This window comes from Puma concolor, chromosome A1 (genome assembly GCF_028749965.1).
Source record: "Puma concolor isolate L17-30 chromosome A1, mPumCon1.1.hap2, whole genome shotgun sequence".
NCBI lineage: Eukaryota > Metazoa > Chordata > Mammalia > Carnivora > Felidae > Puma > Puma concolor.
The window spans coordinates 69063592-69082577 of record NC_141667.1 but is presented as its reverse complement, the minus strand read 5'-3'; the positions used below and the strand labels follow the sequence as shown (position 1 = coordinate 69082577).

Sequence of the window (18986 nt, the reverse complement as noted above, 5' to 3'; positions counted from 1 at the left end):
TGCATGTTGCCATGCCTTCCCCTGCTTCTTGACTTGAATGCACATGTAATTTTCAGGGCTAGTCAATCACCTTATCATTATGAGAGAAAGATAAAAACTGTAGAAACTCTGGCCCTGACATCTTTGAGCTGATAAACCCTAAATTACCTATATCCAGATTTTTTATTAAATGAGAAAAAACACTGTTTGTTGAAACCATGTCATAGTGATTATTTTCTAGTGCATACTGCCCACAGTATCCATAATACTTTGTGGTAACATAGATCAAGGGTCTGTGTCGTCACTACTTCTGGATTTCTTCAACTTCAAATGAAATTATGACAATTCCTAGCCAAGTTAACACAGTTATTTAAACGTGGGGACAACAAACCCTGTGTATATGTTACTGAAATAAGGGAATAACACATTCATCATCATCTTGGCTATATAATAGCAAACCAAAATTCAGCAGTATTTTGGCTAATATTATATGAGACTTTGGTGCGAGATAAGCATGTGAGTTACTAATCTTTATTTTCCAGTTTATATTTTTCTTTTGTAAGAGTTTACAAAATTAAATTACATACTTTAAGTTCAGATACATGAAACTATTTGCCAGTACTTAAGGTTAATACAACTCAGACAGTGTCAATGATTATGAATGTCTAGTAATTGTATTTTGAAATATTTCATAGCAATTTAAAAATAAATACACAGTTTATATTAAAACATGCTTTTATTAAAGGTTCCAGTTTCACATTGGCTCATAAAAGAATTATAAACTTTTTAAAAAATAAAATCTATATATAGTATAGCTTTTATTGAATTGCAAGAGACAAACTTTTATTTGACTATACATGTAAAATCTTTGGAAACAACAAAATAATGAATTATAATTCCAACTTCCTATGTTTCTTCTATGCTCAGATCGCACCACCCCCCACTTCTAGAAGTTGAGTAAGAAAGGCAAGGGAAAAATACAGCAGACGAGTGATTATACGACACACATTCTGATGGAAACCTGGTCAAGTCCCCTAACTTCTCTGGATTCCATAATTTATCCATTGGGTTGGGATACCTGCAGTGTCCATGTAAGTAAAAGGATCTGGATTTTAACCACTGATTCTAAGGGTGCTAGTGTGCTCTTGAGTAAACAGATAAAGTTTTTGTTTACATCAAAGGGAATTACTCATACCTAAAAGCTCAACAAATAATTAAAGGCTTAAACTGTGCAATGTTTTCCCATCTTCTCCAGAGGCAACCTCAGTTACAGAGGATTTTGTCTGAGATGTTAATTTAATTCAACCTGAGTCCTGATACTTTGTCCTTCAGTTAATAAAGAAAGAGGGAGGAGGGGGAAAAAGAAAATTATTTTTACTGGGAGATAATCTTACATGTAGAAATCTACAACTTCAAATACATCCAACATCAGTCAACAGTAAAATGAAGAGATTTTTAACATTTACAATCTCTCTTTAACACTCTAGCAGTTCATATTATACATAACTGCAACCAGTAAATTCCTGCAATTATTTTTGCTAAGTATTGTGTTAAACTCCAAGGGTTAATCAAGAGTTAGTTATCAATGCACACTAATACTTCATGCAAAAGTATCAGTTATGATAAATTATTTTTTGTATGAAACTAATGTCCTTAAAAAAGTAGGTAACAAGTACTGAAAACAGTACTATGCCAAGTATTCCCTGTGTAAATGTGTTTCTAATACAAACTAGCTATAAGCTAGAGAAAAATAATCAACCACCTAACAAGGCAGATTATATTTTTTGTTTCATTAACTGCCCTACGAAAATTAATTATATTTAAAGGAAAACTTTTTGGCTATAATTGTTATATTATTAACAACTACAAACTGATTTATTTCTAATGTTCAGAAGTCCCCATTTAGCAAGCATTGAAGGCTCCAGAGATTAGAAAACATTTTGTATTTAAGAGAGCAATTCCATGAAATTCATTACTTCATATTATAAAAACACAAATTAATACATATACTAGAGAACTGTGCTATTAAATACAGGCCACTGGCCCAATGTTGATAATGCACACTTAAAATGTGACTAATCCAAGGAGCACCTAGGTGTCTCAGTCAGTTAAGCGTCTGACTTCAGGTCAGGCCATGATCTCACGATCTGTGAGTTTGAGCCCCGCATCGGGCTCTGTGCTGACAGCTCAGAGCCTGGAGCCTGCTTTGGATTCTATATCTCCCTCTCTCTCTACCCCTCCCCGCTCCCCTCTTAAAAATAAATAAAGATTTAAAAAAAAAAAATTTTTAATGTGGCTAATCCAAGTAAGTAAAATACACACGAGATTTCAAAGAATTAGTAAGAAAGAAGAATGTAATCTATCTTATTGAGTTTTCACACTGATTATTTGTTGAAATGATGTTTGGGATCTACTGAGGTAAATAAATTGCATTATTAAAATTAACTTCAGCTGTTTCTTTTTATCTTTTTCATGTGGCCACTGGAAAATTTTAAATTATATATACAGCTCACATTAGTTTTCCATTCTTCTACAGCACTGTACAGAAAGAGCAGACTCAATTATATGTTAATAGTAATCCCAACCCATATCATTAAATTTTTGTATAATTATGGTATTTCAGATAACATATTTAAAACATTACCACGAGGTACCTGAACTTAGAATCTACTCTTAAAAACAAAACCAAATAAAACCTCCTGTAATCGCTCTCATCCCCTATATGCTGGCAACTATGCTAAACTTTGGTTAGATATGAGTCTGCAAACAGGCAAAGGGATCTTTTTGGTTGATGGAAATGTTCTAAAGCTGGATTGTGGTGATGGCTGCACAATTATAGATGTATTCAAAAATTACTGGATTGTATACTTACAACCAGTAAGTTGTATAGCATGTAAATTATATTTCAATAAGGCTGTTAAAAAAAAAAGTACAGCAAGAATGCAGCAGATCTAAAGTGCCATCTAGAAGCTGCATATACATTTCAGGTCATTCAAATACTATTTCTCAAACTATCATATGACTCAGTATTGCAATAAAAATGTTTCCATGAGTGTCCCTTTATGTGCAATGGGTCCAATTCAACAGTGGATTATGTAATCACTAATTGGAGGTATAAGTTGAAAAGGACAAAGAGAACATTAGAGTTGCTGAGTGGACAGTTTATTTGCTTTGGGGGTACCCAGTTCAGACAATCTTATGACAAGTCCCTCACACAATCTGGGCACCCTGTAATTGGACATCTGCTGGTATTTTGCCATCCTAGACAGAACACTGGAATATATTAATCAAAAAGGAGAAAAAGGAGAAGGAGAATAGGAAGGGGAGGAAGGGGAGGAAGGAGGGAGAGGTGGAGGAGGAGTAGGAGAAGGAAGAGAAAAAAAGAGGAGGAGGAGGAGGGAGAGCGGGAAGGGAGGAGGAGGAGAAGGAGAAACAAAATGATGGAAACAGTAATAGTACCACATAAAGAACTCACTGAACACGAAGATAGATTTCAGAACGTGTGCCCGTACACGAACATAAATACACACATCTTCATGGCTACACTGAATGAGTTGCCTCAAGATCTCATTTTAAAAGTAAACCAGGTGGTTAGTTCAAAAGCCAAAGAATCATTTGGAATGTTAAAATTATTCAGGAATGTTCATTTAAGGCAGCCCTAGACTCAAGGGACCTATTTTCATCCATGCTAGTTATAAAATGACTCATCCAGGCATGTAGATAAATCTATGAATGCATTTGTTAAAGTTCCAGATGAAGATCTGTCACAATGTTTATGATGTAGTCAGTAATACTTTATGAGGTGAGTGACACTTTGAAACATGAACATGGGTCAAATGAGAAAGACTGAAAATCTCATTATTTTCCTAAAGAATATCAGATACTTCTCAGAATTAAAGCTATTTCTTGAGGGCTTATCTTTAAAAAAATGAAACATGAAGAAAACATTCATTGAATTTGACTTTATAGACAGATAATTTTCTGTTGGTGAATAGAGGATACCCCCAACCCTTTCACATAACCCAATCAATGTGGTGTCCCCAGCACACATTTGGCAGTTTTGTACTGTCTTACCCATGCATAAATGCTTTTTAAGACTTCCAAAATAAACTCACAGAAAGACACAAATACATTTTTAAAGATATCCATAAAATAATGTTATCTAGAATTGTATTTGAATTGTATTTATAGTTACTTTATTTTTATTTCTGATTTTTTCAATACTTATAAAGTAGTGCAAGTCAACTGACAATGAAAATCACCTTTACAAAATATAAAGAGCTTTTTTCTTTAGTCCAAGATATTGACAAACTCATACAGCATACCAAAGTAAAACACGAATATTTAACTTCCAGAAAAAGTTAAAACTTATAAAATGTTCATAAACCTCTAAAATAGATGATTTTAACTAACAGCATGAAGCTTATGCTTTCTCTAATTTCCAAGCAGGCAAAATATTCATATTGAGTCACTACTCAGTTTCTAAAGAGTTTAGGTCAAAGAATAATACCTACTTCTTAATGGATCTCTGTCATACTCTCTGTGCTCAGACACACTGCTGTACCAAACACTGTGCAAATAACTATTTAAGAAAACTGAAATGCCCTCTCTTAGACAATATTTAGTTTGGGAATAAAATAAACCAACAAATCATCTCAAATGTTTCCACAGGCTACATGGAGGAGAGGAAAGGATGATTTTTACAGGCCACACAGCTGAGAGCAAAAGTTGACTCTGGGGTCTACTGTACTACAAGTTTAAACATATTATGCCTTTTGTAAGGCTTTTTGTAAATCACCATAGAAGTTGATTAAAGTGCTTGCCATGGCTGTGTTGACTGCAGACTGCGGAATCATCCCACGCAGATCCGTCTGAATATAGCCTGTCAAAAGACTCTGGTGAGGATTGTCTTTAAGCGGAACACAAAACCAACCACAGGGATGGTTATATCCACGAATAAATTCTGGTCTCTTTTCACTCCAATCAAGACTTACCCCTACAAGGAAATTTTAAATTAACACTTAGCAGTGACTGAGATTAGTCTAAAACTCTCATTAAAAATTATCATCAGATATCTTGTTTAACTATTTTTCTTCTTATCCATGTAGATGAAAAACTAAGCCCTAAGAGTAACCATGGAAGAATGAAAAAGATAATTACCAACTAGAATTCTGGCAGGGGGCTGGTAAGTAGGTAATGGGGAAAGTTCTAGTCACGTCAGAATAGGTAACATTATGTAACCCTGGTAACTCCGTGGAAACTATGAATCGTGGCTGTAGCATCCAGGCTTCAAGGTACCAAAAATCAAAACTATGGTACCACCACTACTCCCTAAAGGCACTACCACATCCAACTTTGGTACTGGCTGGTTAAGAGTCAACAAGGAGATACTTACCTACAACTGCTAACTCAAGTATATACTACACATAAAAAAAGATCAATTTACCTATAGATCTATTTCAGAAAGCAGGAGCCTTCTAAGAGCAGTATTTTTAATTTTTAGAAGACAACTATTACACAGCTCAAGGAAACAAAAACGCTCTAACACATACCAAGTCTATTCTTTCTATGTATATGACTAAGAAGTTGTTTTCTGAGAGTGACTTAAAAGGAAATCTATTTACTATATCCCTTTCTCATAGGCAGTCATTTAACTCATATTTGTCAGCCATAACATGGAAGCTACCATGTAACTGAGAAAAAAAAACTTACCAGAAAGATTCCCAAACCCTACTTGATATTGTTATTTTACTTCCTAGGGTGTTTGCAAAGCTTAAAGTGATTACAAAATAAGTGTGAAGGCTGAAAATACATCTCACGTAGAACGAAACATCCAGCCTAGAAAACTCAAATATTTAAAACAAATGAAAAGAAAGTATAAGGTTTTGATATAATTACCACAGGATAGAAGCCCTTCTTCATAGCCCACAGTGTAGGAGAAATCAACAAACTCTCTTGGGGAAATTATATTCCAAAGCTGGCCAGCAGTAGTATAACGCATCACACAGCAATTCTGAAAGGGAACAAGTAAGAGGTATTACTAAGGAAATATATATCGACTCATGTATCACTAAGTAATCTTTAGTAAAAAACTGATACTCATTTAAACTGTATTATAATTATTATTGATAACAATTCTTACAGTGATTCTTACAGGTTTAGATCTCTATTCTAAATATCACTGCTACTGTATGTTTGTGAATAAGATATATGATCAAAACACAAAGAGTTAAGCTGCCCAGTATCCAAATCTCTAATTCAATACAGTGGCCTTTTATCCTATATGATATTCAACATGGAAATAGATGGTGTAGACTACAGGTGTTTAAAATAAAATCCACAAATCCTTGGACTAAAACACCAAATAGTTCAATAAAGAAATTCAAACATGGCAAGAATGAATTAATAAAAATAGAAAAAGAAGACAACCCACTTTGGGTTCATAATTCTCTAATGCCTAAGGTGGCATTTTTATCTTTGGTCTTTAATTTTGGCTTAATATTAATGGAAAAACATATAATTACCTAGAAACCTGAATACGATGGTGGTGTTTTCAGAATTTTAGATTTCAAAGCCTCATTAAAGATGCTGACAATTTTCTTAAGCAGCAAGGGTAGAGCTATTGTGGAAAACAAATTCAGTTCTGACGAATACTCATTAGTTAATATGAGGAAACTCAAGCTTTTTAAAAGGCATCAAGGATTCCCCTATGAGATCTTTGCCGTGACTACCTACTCTGAAAGCAATGAATACGTGTATGTATACATGCTCATGCTTACATGCTCGCTCTGTCTCTCTGCCTCTCTCTCACAACACACACACAATCTGAAGTAATGTTTTTAAATAAATACCTCTTCAAAGTGTTCCAAAATATCCATTGAAGTCATTAAGCTGTCCCAATCCAAGCGACAGGGACCGGGGCGTATATGGTCTATTACACTATTGACGATGTCATCTATAACACCTTGGGCTTTGAAACTGGAGAAAGAATATTAAAGTCAAATGCTATTAGAATGAAAAATCTCAGCATGCCCGCATCATTCAGAGCTAACTTCAAAAAGAGTACAAGTTAACAAAGATTTTTTAAAGGGAGTAAATCCCACTGTTTTTCTGATAAATGTAGTGATGTCAATTATTTTATCAGACTGTACTGTTTGCCCTCAAATCTGATAAGATATGCATGGCAAATTATGTTGTCATAAACATAGTAAAGTACCTTCACGTTACGGGATAGCTGAAAACAGTTGGCAGAACGCTAATGCTTCATTTATTTTGTATGCTGTTCTTTTTTCAGTTATGCTCTAACATGTTATTAGTATACATATATTTTTGCTCTTTCAAAAACTTTTTTATGACAAGAAAAGAAAAATAGGTCACCCAGGAAGAGAACACCGAGGATTGGCTCATGAATTTTATCAGAACTTGGCATGTTTCAAAGGTGGCATTACATATCAATGGGGAAAGGATGTACTATTCCATAAATGGTGCTTTGATTCAACACTTATCCTAATAGAGAAATTAAAAACTGAATCGCTACTTGACAGCATTCAAAACAATTAATTCCAGATAGACTAAAAACCACCACATAAAATTTAAAACTTTGAACTTTGTGAACTCAAGATACAGGGGGATTTCTTGAATACATAAATCATACAAAAACACAAATAATATGAGACAGTTGAAATTAAAAACTTGCATATCACAAATGACAAAATTAGTAAGTTTCTTTTAAAACCAGCACAGACTGGAAGAAGGCATGTGCAACACATATGAACAGACATAATTATTACAGAGAATACATAATTAATTCCTATAAACTAATGAGACAAATATAATCTAAAGAAAAGATGGGCAAAGGATACGTTAAGATTGCCCTGAAATGTCGATAAATTTAGAAAAGATGCTCAACTTCACTCATAATCAAGCAAATAGCAACAAGATACCATCTCATACCCCTGAGATTGGCAGAGATTAAAAACATAACCAGTACTGAATGGAAGGGAATGAGAACTCTCAGACTGCTACCATCACTTTAGAGAGCAATTTGGTTAACGTCTAGTGTAGCCAACCCAGGTGCACCCCAAAGCAAATCACACATGTGTAGGAGACAAATACCTAAGAAGTTTACTATAGCACTGTACCTTATAAGGGATAACTGACAACAACCTAAAAATTTGTCAGTAGGCAAATTTGCAAATACAGATAAACATATCGCAGCATTTTCTTATGAACATGGAAGAATAGGTCTACATGTAACAACATGGCTAAATCTTGAAAACACAATGTTAAATGGAAAAAATTAAAGGAAATTACTGAAGGAAACACACACACATATGTGGTCAAAGAATAAAACAGGAATAACATACACTTTAAGATACTAGTTAACTGGGGAGGAAAGAAAAGAGAAGAAATGAGAGATAGACCAGCTTTAACTCTATCAGTAACCTTTCAGAGGGGGGTCTTTCTAAAAGTCTTTTTTCTAAGTGTATTTATTTATTTTCAGGGAGAGAGAGAAGAGGGCATGCATGTGCGTGGGGGAGGGGCAGAGAGAGGGGGAGAGAGAGAATCCCAAGCAGGCTCCACACTGTCAGTGCAGAGCCTGGCATGGGGCTCGATCTCAGGAACCACAAAATCATGACCCGAGCTGAAATCAAGAGGAGAACGCTTAACCTACTGAGCCACCCAGGCGCCCCTCTAAAAGTTTTTTTAAAGCATCTGAAGCTGTTTTATCGTCTTGTAAATGCTTCCAGCTCAAACTTACATTGTCTCCCCTATCCTAAATCTGCTCTTCCCTCCTGTGTTCTCTAACTTTGGGTGGATGGTGGGAGTGGGGGCAATACAAGTTAATCCAGTCACCCAAATTAGATATGTGGGATTCAACTTGGACTCTCTCAACCCTATTTCAGTAGTCACAACTACAGTCACCATGTTTTATCAAGATGACTTCCTAAATGTAAAGTTCAGGACAATATTTGGCTCTCAATAAATGTTAGCTATCATTACCTCCACCACCATCTTTAGATCTCTGTCACGTTCACCTGCCCTTATCAACTCCCACTTAGTTAGGCCACTCTGCGTCCAACTCGACACTGCAACCATTTCTAGCTCTTTGGATCACATGTCTCTTTAAGTTTCTTAAAAAAAAAAAAAAAAAAAAAAAAAAAAAAGCCAAAGATCTCTTCCCAGGAATATAACATTGACACCAAATTATATATATGATCTTAAGGAAACTTCAAAAAGCTAGCCATGGATTCCCAGGGCAAAACCTCTTCTCTAAACTCTCCACACTCATTTCCATGTTCCATTTTTCGCAGTGCTATCAGAGGAAGTTCAAAATCTTTGAGGACCTGGGAGGTCGGGGTCAGGGGTAAACAAGGGTAAGTGCAATACTGAATTTCTTATTCTAGAATTCAAAAATCCTTCAGACATATGCTCTCCTCACCCTTACTTTATGCTCCAGCTATACGAACACAACTTCTACTTCCCTAAACAAACTCTTTAGAGTGTTTCCCATGTGTGTTTCTGGAGGAGATGCAATCCCCTCTGCCTGGAATACGAATCAGTTCTTCATTCCCTAGGAAAAAGCCATTCCTCCTTTAAAGGTCAGCTCATATGCTGACTCTTCTATGAAGTTCTCTCAAATCACCAAGTGTAATGCTCTCTTGGCACTTTTTATGCTTTTCAACCCCTACTGGGAATTGGTGATCTAAATGATTAATTCACACTTGCTTACAATGCTTAATCCGCAACTCCAGTTTCCTGGTCCTTGACATAAATATTGTAGAACTCATCTTTCTGGAAATGCTATCTTTGGTATTATACTTCAGAACAGTTTCATTTTTAAAAGGGCTGAGTCCCAAGGATGTGAACATTCCACTGCAATTACACAAGGCAATTGTCTCCACTGGCTTTAAAAAACAATTATTTTTTTTCTGGTTAAAAGCGTAATTCGTGTTCAACTATATGTAAATACCAAAAAAAATGGAAACAAAAATCACGTATAAAACTGCCATCTAGAGGTATATGTTTGGTGTTAAGTAAAAACATTTATTTTTTATTTTTTTATTTTAGAGACAGAGAACGTGCACACATGTGTGCTCCAGCAAGCAGGGGAAGGGCAGAGGGAAGGCCAGCATCCCAAGCAGGCTTTGCCCTGTCAGCACAGAGCCCGACACGGGGCTCGATCCCACAACCTTGGGATCATGACCTGAGCTGAAATCAAGGGTCAGATGCACATCTGAATGAGCCACCAGGAGCTCCAAGTAAAAACATTTTAATATATAAAAGTATATAGGGGCACCTGGGTGGCTCAGTCGGCTAAGTGGCCAACTTCAGCTCAGGTCATGATCTTGCAGTTTGTGGGTTTGAGCCCTGTGTCGGGCTCTGGTGCTGACAGCTCAAAGCCTAAAGCTTTGGGTTCTGTGTCTCCCTCTCTCTCTGCTCCTCCCCACCTTGCACTCTGTCTCTCTCTCTCTCTTTCTCAAAAATAAACATTAAAAAAAATTTAAAAATATATATATAAAGTCAACTCACAATTATGCTACCTGCAATTTAGTATTCTGCTTTATTCACTTTACATTACATTGTGAGCATTTTCTTGTGTTTTTAAATAATATTTTAAAATGTAGTTTTTAAAGACCGTAAGATACCACGTTTCAAAATTTAACCATTCTCTGACTATTGATTATTCAAGTTGTTTGTAATTTTTAATATTCTAAGTAATGCTGTGATGGAAGAGATAACTACTCAACTATTATCTTTCTTACGATTTCTTTAAGATGAATTCTTAGAATAAAGTATGCTATAGCACTGAGTAAATATAGAAGACTAGAAAGGTCTTATACAACATGCTAAGAAGTTAAGATTTTATCGGCCATTTGATATCATTATTTATGATTCCCTTACCACCACCTCAGTCCACAAGGGATATAGACATTTTAAGACTCTGAATTCATAAGGTTATTTGCTTCCCAGAAAGTTTAAAATATTAAAAGCCAAATTTCATAGGCAATGATGATTTAGTGATCATTTATATATAGGAAATTTGGCAATGTCTTAAGAGCTACATAAAACTAGAAGAATTTACTTACAGGTATCCATTAAATTCTTCTGAAGGTTTTCTCCAAATTGTTACATCTTTCTAGAAAAATAAAAACAGTATATGAACATAATCATCTAGCTAGAAACGTGGACATAAAACCAACAATTTCAAATTGCAGAGCATGTCCTTGCATTAAAATAAAACTTAAGTAAATATTCAAAGAGATACATAGAAGTCTTTTATGCCATCAAATGATCCATATCTGAATTTCTTCTGTTTCCTAAAGTTCTTCACATCTTCCTTAAAGTACAGACCTCCAAAAAAGATTTTTTAGTAGCTTAATGAGATCCAAACACTGTTAAGATCCAGTGAAGGCTCTATCTTGCCAGCCATTATTATTTGCCTCACTCCAATCTTATCTATTTACCATTACTGACACATTTAGACTAAGACAAAAGGAATGCTAAATATTTCATTCTGACCTTGCTCATGTATATTTTTTTAAATCAAACAAGTCACATCTATTATGGCAGTGCTACCTTGAATTAGTCCCTACATCCTTTTTCTGATCATTTCCCAAGAAATCTTGACCATCAGACAAGCTAGAGTGCTTCACTGCAAGAGTCCTGGATCCAGGGCTACTTCTGTCAACACTGGTAAGAAAGAAAACTAAATGGCCACCCTCACAGGCTTGCTGAAATATCTGAAACTCTTCCAAACTATCCATACATTCTATATGTTGGCTTTAGAAGCTATACTATAGGTTCTTGTTGCCAAGAGTCTATTCTCATGTCCGCTAGCTAAAGCAGTAATGAAAGCAGTACAGGATTATTATGTTTTTGCCTTGGTGAGATGTAAAAACACTGATTTTATTAGCATAATTATCTATCCTGCACATCTTTCCAAAGAATGGTCCTATTTTCCCTTACCATTTTGAAAGTCATCAACCAACTCATTAGATAAAAGATAAACCCCAAATAGAAGTAATTTAAATAATTTACCATTTTCTTGGCAACTCGCCACTTATCGTCTTCAATGCTATGATACTGGATGAGAGTGTTTTTAAGTCTAGTTGCAAAGACAGCAGCATCAGGCAGGCCTTCCATTTTTTTTTTCTTTTTTCCTTTTTCCTATTACAGAGACAAGGATTAGCATCAGCAAATATCACAGTTTGACGCAGTAGACCGAGGAGTCTCAAATCTGGCTTCATAACAGAATCACCTGGGGAGCTGTCAAAGATACTTACACCTGAATCCCACCCCAAATCAACTATTCAGAATCTCTGAGAGTAGGACCTGGGCATAGTTTTCCTAAAAGCTTCCAAGATGAATAACACCTAATCAAGGATGAGAATCACATATTTTGAGTTATTAAAATTATTCCTATAAAAATAAAACAGAATCCTATTTCCCTTCCTAATAGAATATAACAAAAAGATATACATTATTGAATTCTAGATAACTTAAAGAAAAAAAAATTGCTGTTTCCAAACTATAAAAATAAATACACAAGGAATAAATTCTTTAAAAAAGTCCTTAGAGCTTCAGCCATTAAAATTTTAATTTAACATCCAACAGATTTAGGACTCATTCTAGCAAACAAATGAACAAGAAGCACAAGCAGAAACCTGCTCATACCTTCTTTCAGGATAGGGCTACAGAACTCTGAACAATTTCAAAAGTTTGAAGAACTGTACCATTTTCAATATTTTATTTCATTCAGTGAGATGTTATAGGACTCAGTAAGGTATCTGTGTAAGGAAGGAGGTCATAGGAAGACTTTTAGAACTACTAGTACAGCATAAACAAATGGTTCATAATTTTAAGGCAATAATTTTAACTGTATAAAAAATAAAAGTACTATATTATTCACAATTCCAAAGATAAGCTACTATTCAACAATGTTTTTAAAGAGCAATGATTACTAGCCTTAAAGATAATAAACTTAATATAATGAGGGGTTCTGTAATGTGTTGGTTTTAACACATTGCTGAAAATTCTTTGATATACTTCCCATCAAGAAGTGGTCTGTGACTGCATGACTTTGTAGGCTGGGTTAGAAAAGTCTATGCAGTTCTGCAGGTTTCTTTTAGAATAATCGCTCCGGGAGTCTTTGATTAACATGCAAGCATGCAAAAAATCTGGCTATCCTGAGGCTGAAGTGTGGAAAGACCAAAGGAGAGAGGGGGAAATGGGGAGAGACAGCACCCCAAAGTCCCAGATCCAGAAGCCTAGTTAGAGCTTCATCCCTGTGGGTACCTCTTGCTTCCCCAGGCTTCCCTCAATTTGACTCAGTCTTCCCCATCTTAAGAATTTATTTTTACAATGGAAATTGAGCCAGTAGCTCAAAGTCAAAGCCTCACTGCCTACAATATTCTTGTCCTAATGGTTTTCTTTCTGTCCCTCAAATAGGCCAAGCCTGTCACTGACTTTGGGCTTTGCACTTGCTATTTCTATGCATGCATTATTAAATCCCAAATCTGAGCATGACTAATAACAACTTGTAATGACAACTTCATTTTAAACCTCCTGTCTTAAATACAGCCTTCTACAAGTCGTTATTATATCCTTCTTTTATTTTCTTCATGGTGCTTATCACATTATGAAATTAACCTGTTTATTTATTGGTGTACTGTATTCTACTCTTTCACCATCGCATCTTCAACTAACAAAGCAAGGGCCTTTTGTCTGCCTTATTTACCAGTGTTTCCCCACCAACTAGAACACTGCCTGGAACACAACAGGTCCTTAATATTTGTTGAAGTGTGTTTGCTTCAAAACAAGAATTGTTTTATTTTAATTTTGTGTCCTTTTGGTGCCTTGGTGCACTCCAGTAAAAAGGATAAAGGAGAAAAAGCTTCTGGGCAAAAGCTGCACAGTTTACAGAACCATCAAGTTACCACTACAAAGGAGATCAAGAAAAGATCTACATGAAATGTCAAGCCTCAAACCTCTATGGGAATGAGGCTGTAATTCTCAAGGACAAATGCATACATCAGGATCACCTTTGTTACATTTTGTAGTAGTTGTTGCTGTTAACAAAGATTCCCTCCCTAGTCTCTTCTGAGTACTCTTTTTAACCAAGCCTTGTTCTTAGGCTTGTCCTTGGCCCCCAAGGTTCCGTTCTACCAAGAATCCTGCTGAGCCAGTTTACGAAAACCCCTCACCCTCAAAAATTCCTCAACCTACCCTTGATCTTGTCACACTGCCCTGTGTTCAGCACGAATCCTATGTCAATTTAGCCAGAATTCCCCTTCCCCCTAATGTTTCCTCTTAGCAATTTTCCATCCACTGGACACCCACCCCACCCTGCTCTTTGACAACAAATCCCCACTTGTCTCTGTTGTATTCAGAATGGACTGTAGTTCTACACTGAGGTTTATTCTCCATTATTGCAATAGTTCTTGAATAAGATTTGCCTTTACCACTTTAACTTCTGTCCGCCTCTGGTTTTCTTTGACACTGTTTTTAGATGTTGCATTTCATGGCCCAGCGCAGATAGTGCGATTCAGTAGCCCTGATCTGGAGCAGGCCCCCATAATCTAAGTTCGTTAAAAAGCCTTGCTAATTATTCTGTTATCCAGCCAGGGGTGAGAACCACCGGTCTAAAAACTAACGGTGACAAAAATAAATCAATATTGTAGTCAATATTTAAATAGCATAAAGCAGGGCACACAAGACATTCAAAATGATAAACAATAAGATGATATAGAACTGTAGGGGAGGAAAAAAACCTTTTTCTCTACTCTCTTAGGTTCTGTCTCTGAGACCTGCAAATTAAATTGACAAAGGTATATTAACAGGAGAAAAGGCATATATATCTTATTCACTATTGATATTTTAATTTTTATGTGCATAGAAGCCTTCACAATAAAGAAATGGAGATCCAAAAAAGCAGTTAGACCTAGGGCTTATACACCATTTTAACAAAGGGTGATAAATTGTGGAAAAGTGATAAAACAAAGGAAGAGGGGGCTGGGCTTCTAGTGGTGGTAAATTATGAGGAAATATATGAGCGAAAACTAATAGAAGATAAGAGTTATTGTAGTAAAGTTTGTTTGTTCAGACAATCACGGTGTCAACTCTGTGCCCAGTGATGAGTTGTCCTCCTTCCGGTATAGGAGAGAAGAGAAGGAAGACCTTCACAAAGGGAAGTTTATGTCCTACTTTTAGGCAGTAATGGGAGGGAAAACAGCTCTTTCTGCATTTGCTGCTGACTGCCTTCAGCTCAAAATAATCCCTATTCCAAAGTGGTATATTTTGGGGTGGTATATCCTTTCAGAAACATAGCAAAGTATATATATAAAATTCAATAATGTAGAATTTAGGATCTATGTAAGTGATGCAAAATATAGATCTCACCCAAAGACTAAAAAGTGGATGATCTCATTCAAAAAGTATGCCAGTCAGGAATATATCCGATTTCCCCTCAAGAGACTGCTGACTTGGTAGCCAGTACAATGACCTTAATCAAGGGTATGTTACAAACAAGCACAAATTCTTAGAGAAGACTTGAAAAACTAATCTATTACTAGGATCGTTATGATCAAACAATATTCTGTAAACCCAAAGGCTGCCTGCCAGGTTCCTGTGGTTGGCAGATATTTTTTCAAACTCCTTGATAGAAATCAAAGATGAAATGTAAAGATGCTATTATCATTGACAACATCATCTTTGTGCAAATCCATTACACAAATGTGAGCCAGAAAAAACTACCTATAAAGATGAGAATCTGAATCTTTGAGGTGCTTACCTTAGTAATCTTTCTGATCGCTCTTACTGATCACTATAAAGTCCAAACTCCTTAATATGGCTTATGGACCCTTTTATGATCTGGCTGAGCTTTATTGCCTAATTTCTACTCTTCTTTCCTGGACTCCTATAACAACTAGGTTAGCTTCCCCCTACCCCACCAACGTTTGTCACAGCAACTCTGTAATTATTCACTTGTCATCTTTTCCAATTTAACTGTAAATCTTTTGGGGCAAGAAGTGTGACTTGCTCAATGTTATCCTCCTTAGGTCTAGCTAACATGCAGTAGGAACCCAGTAAATAAAAGTGGGAAAAAGAGGTAGATGGTGAGCTACTAGCCTCACTTATGAAATACCTCAAGATATCTAAGATGGGCCCATTTACACCAATCATCCTTGAGCTTCTGAATGACTAAAACATTCTTTGCCGTAATTAAATACAGCAATTTCTCAAGTAAGTCTACTATTTGCCAAATATCTAGCATATACCAGGTCCTAGAACTAAAGAAATGGTTATAATCCAGTCTTTGCTCTCAAATTTGACTTATTCCACCTTTTAAATAAATGTTTAATTGCAACAACAACAAAAGCTAAAACATTAAAAACTAGTAAAGGCCTCTTTTAAGGGTACTGGAGTAGGAGGTAGGAAAGGCAAACAATAAGTGTAAACTCAGAAAGCTCTTTTTTAGCCCAATGAAGTATTTAACCAGGCAGTTCATTCTTGCATGGACATTTTTCATCAAGATTAAGTCCAAAAGAGAATATGGCTACTGTCTGAACTATCTGTGTGTGGGCAGGCATAACATCTCTCTCAAAACATATTCCCGAATTGGGGGTTGGGCAGTATGGAGTTATTATCAAGGTCTTGATGCTCTCCTAATAAAGCAGGGTACTCACATTAATTGAAAGGAAAGTATACAATATGCTCTACTAAAATCTCCACCTGTGAAGAATGTGAGAAAAATGTTCTAAATACTATTCCGAACTCCCTCTTACTAATTCTTTTATTCCCTTTCTTGACCTACATCAGAAACTCTCCAATTCCATCACTTAACATTTCAGAGAACAGGTACCACTTAATCATATCAGAATCTAGCAGTTCCTTAGAAAAGGTTATCTACTTTTGACAGTTCTATTCCTCAGTGCTCAGTAATGTCCACCTTCATTTTTTTCCTTACTTTAGACTAAACTTTTTGTTCATGTTTCCTATGCCCATGTCTTTGCAATAATCACTAGTGTAGACAGTGGCTGCCATCATAAAGTGGGCAGCCTGCCCAAGTTAAAAATTGTCTTGTGGCCATCTCTCAGCATCATAGTCTGTGACCAATACAACTCCAATTTTCATTAAATTTACATCACAAGGAGATGGCCATAGGTTCTATTTTAAATATGAAACATAATAAACACTTTAACCTCTAATATAAAGTGAAATGTTGTAAAAACCTGTACTTATGTAATATGAAGTCAGAACTCACTATTGAAAGAAACTATTAACAGAATTGTTTAAACTTCAATTTCCCAATTGATAAGGGTTTCATTTCGTTGAATAGCTTCAATTTAGCATGCCATAGATTTTCCCCCAAGATATTGTGCAAACCAAGGCCTTGTAAATTAAATTATTTTTCCACCTAACATAAACATTTCAGCATATCCTTGATTTCCAATCAATTTTGAATTTGTAATTTAGCTTTTCAAACTCAAAAACAGTAGGTTCTCATTTTTGAGACTGGCTATAGCAAGAATCCAACAGAAAAGCCTACTTCTACAATGTCACCAATGTCCCTCTGTTTCAGTGCTCACTTTAGCTTTAGTATTAGCTTTACAACCATGTTGAGACTTTTTACAACAGTTAAGGCAATATTAAATTCTAACGATACCTCGGGACACCTGGGTGGCTCAGTAGGTGAAGCACCCAACTCTTGGTTTGGGCTCAGATCATCTCACAGTTTGTGAGTTCGATCCCCCATGGGGGTTCTGCACTGACAGCGCAGAGTCTGCTTGGGATTCTCTGTTTCCCTCTCTCTCAAAATAAATAAGTAAACTTAAAAAATTCTAATGATATTTCAGCTTTAAGTCTGAGTCCAAGGTCATCTTTGAACTCCTAATGCTCTAATCCTTTACTTAAAATAATAATAGCTAACATTTATTGATCACTTACTATGTGACCAGTCTTCCTGGCCACTTTAAATTGTATTATTTCATTTAATCCTCATAAACAACCTTCAAAGCTGATCCTATTATACTGATTTTACAAAGTAGTAACAAAGAAATTAAGTCACTTTGTCCATAATCACACAGCTAATAAGCGATAGAACCAGAATTCCAACCCTGGGCTTCTGCCTTCACAGTCTAAAGGTCTATTCTGTAAAACACCGGAAGTTGATCACAAGCTAGAAGAGACTTTACATTAAAAAAAACTGACATCATACTGAATTTGTCATTTTGTCTTGGCTCCTGATCCCAAAATAGCTCAGGTAATCTTTCTTAACTATACATTAGGGATAATAACACTAAATTACTGGGGATTTAGATGAATTAATACATTTAGTATCGGGGTTGGAAGATTGTTAAGCACCGGAAAACGCTGCCTCTTATCAGTATCACTCAGTCAGAGCTTGGTGTGGGAAGATGGGACCCTACGTTGTCTGTGCATCTACTACGAACCAGGAAGCACTGTGCCCACTCACAGAACGCGACCTCAGTGAATCTTCACTGCGGCCCTGGACGCGAGGTTTTTACTGCCCCTTCCCCTTTTAAGCGACGCAGAAACGCCTAGTGGGCATCCAAGTCCTTAAGCAGGTGAGCGGTGCCGAGAGGCGAGGTGCAAGCATTGGGGTCCTTCCGGGGATGCCTTACCTCCCTCACTTGTAAGGTCTGCACCACCCGGGCGCCGGCCTCCGCCGCCCCGCTGCCCGGAGCAGCTCCGGAAAACGCCCCGGACAGGGCGCCCCGGTCGCCCCTGTCGCCTTCCCTCCCGGCCGCCTCACTTCCGCCGTTACTCCGCGCCTCCACCCACAGCTCCCTGAGATAAAGCGAGGCGCTGTGAGCGGCTAGGCGCGACGGGCCGCACCGCACTCACGGCTTGGGGCAACACTGACGCTCGGGAGCTCCCTCAGCTTCCACGCCAGGCAGAGCCGGCAGAGCCAATGGGCTACAGGCCACCTCCGCCATTGCAGCCAATTGGAAGGTACCAAGTTTTTCCGCAGCTCGAACCCG

General features: G+C 36.7%; 1 protein-coding gene across 4 annotated transcripts; it reads right to left on the bottom strand.

Moving 5' to 3' along the window:
- Positions 1-494: 494 nt before the first annotated feature.
- On the bottom strand, positions 495-18947 carry STARD4 (StAR related lipid transfer domain containing 4). Of its 4 annotated transcripts, none has more exons than XM_086684515.1 (6): positions 18787-18947; positions 12022-12143; positions 11070-11119; positions 6831-6957; positions 5878-5992; positions 495-4975 (listed from the first exon to the last, which is right to left on the bottom strand). In XM_086684515.1, exons 2-6 carry the CDS (start codon positions 12124-12126, stop codon positions 4746-4748), a joined length of 627 nt encoding a protein of 208 aa, XP_086540641.1. In that variant the 5' UTR covers positions 12127-12143; positions 18787-18947; the 3' UTR covers positions 495-4745. The 4 variants fall into 4 exon arrangements, with proteins under 4 accessions (XP_086540641.1, XP_086540710.1, XP_025779258.1 ...); XM_086684584.1 differs by having other exon boundaries at positions 12022-12152; positions 18795-18946; XM_025923473.2 differs by having other exon boundaries at positions 12022-12150; positions 18627-18813.
- Positions 18948-18986: the final 39 nt, after the last annotated feature.

Bases quoted from the DNA above. Each gene is read 5' to 3' on its own strand.
- STARD4 (XM_086684515.1), bottom strand. From the start codon at position 12,126: ATGGAAGGCCTGCCTGATGCTGCTGTCTTTGCAACTAGACTTAAAAAC. The intron at 11,120-12,021 runs GTAAATTATTTA...TTATTTTTCTAG, and splicing joins GGCGAGTTGCCAAGAAAATG to AAAGATGTAACAATTTGGAG. The intron at 4,976-5,877 runs GTAATTATATCA...ATTTCCTTGTAG, and splicing joins AGAAGGGCTTCTATCCTGTG to GGGTAAGTCTTGATTGGAGT.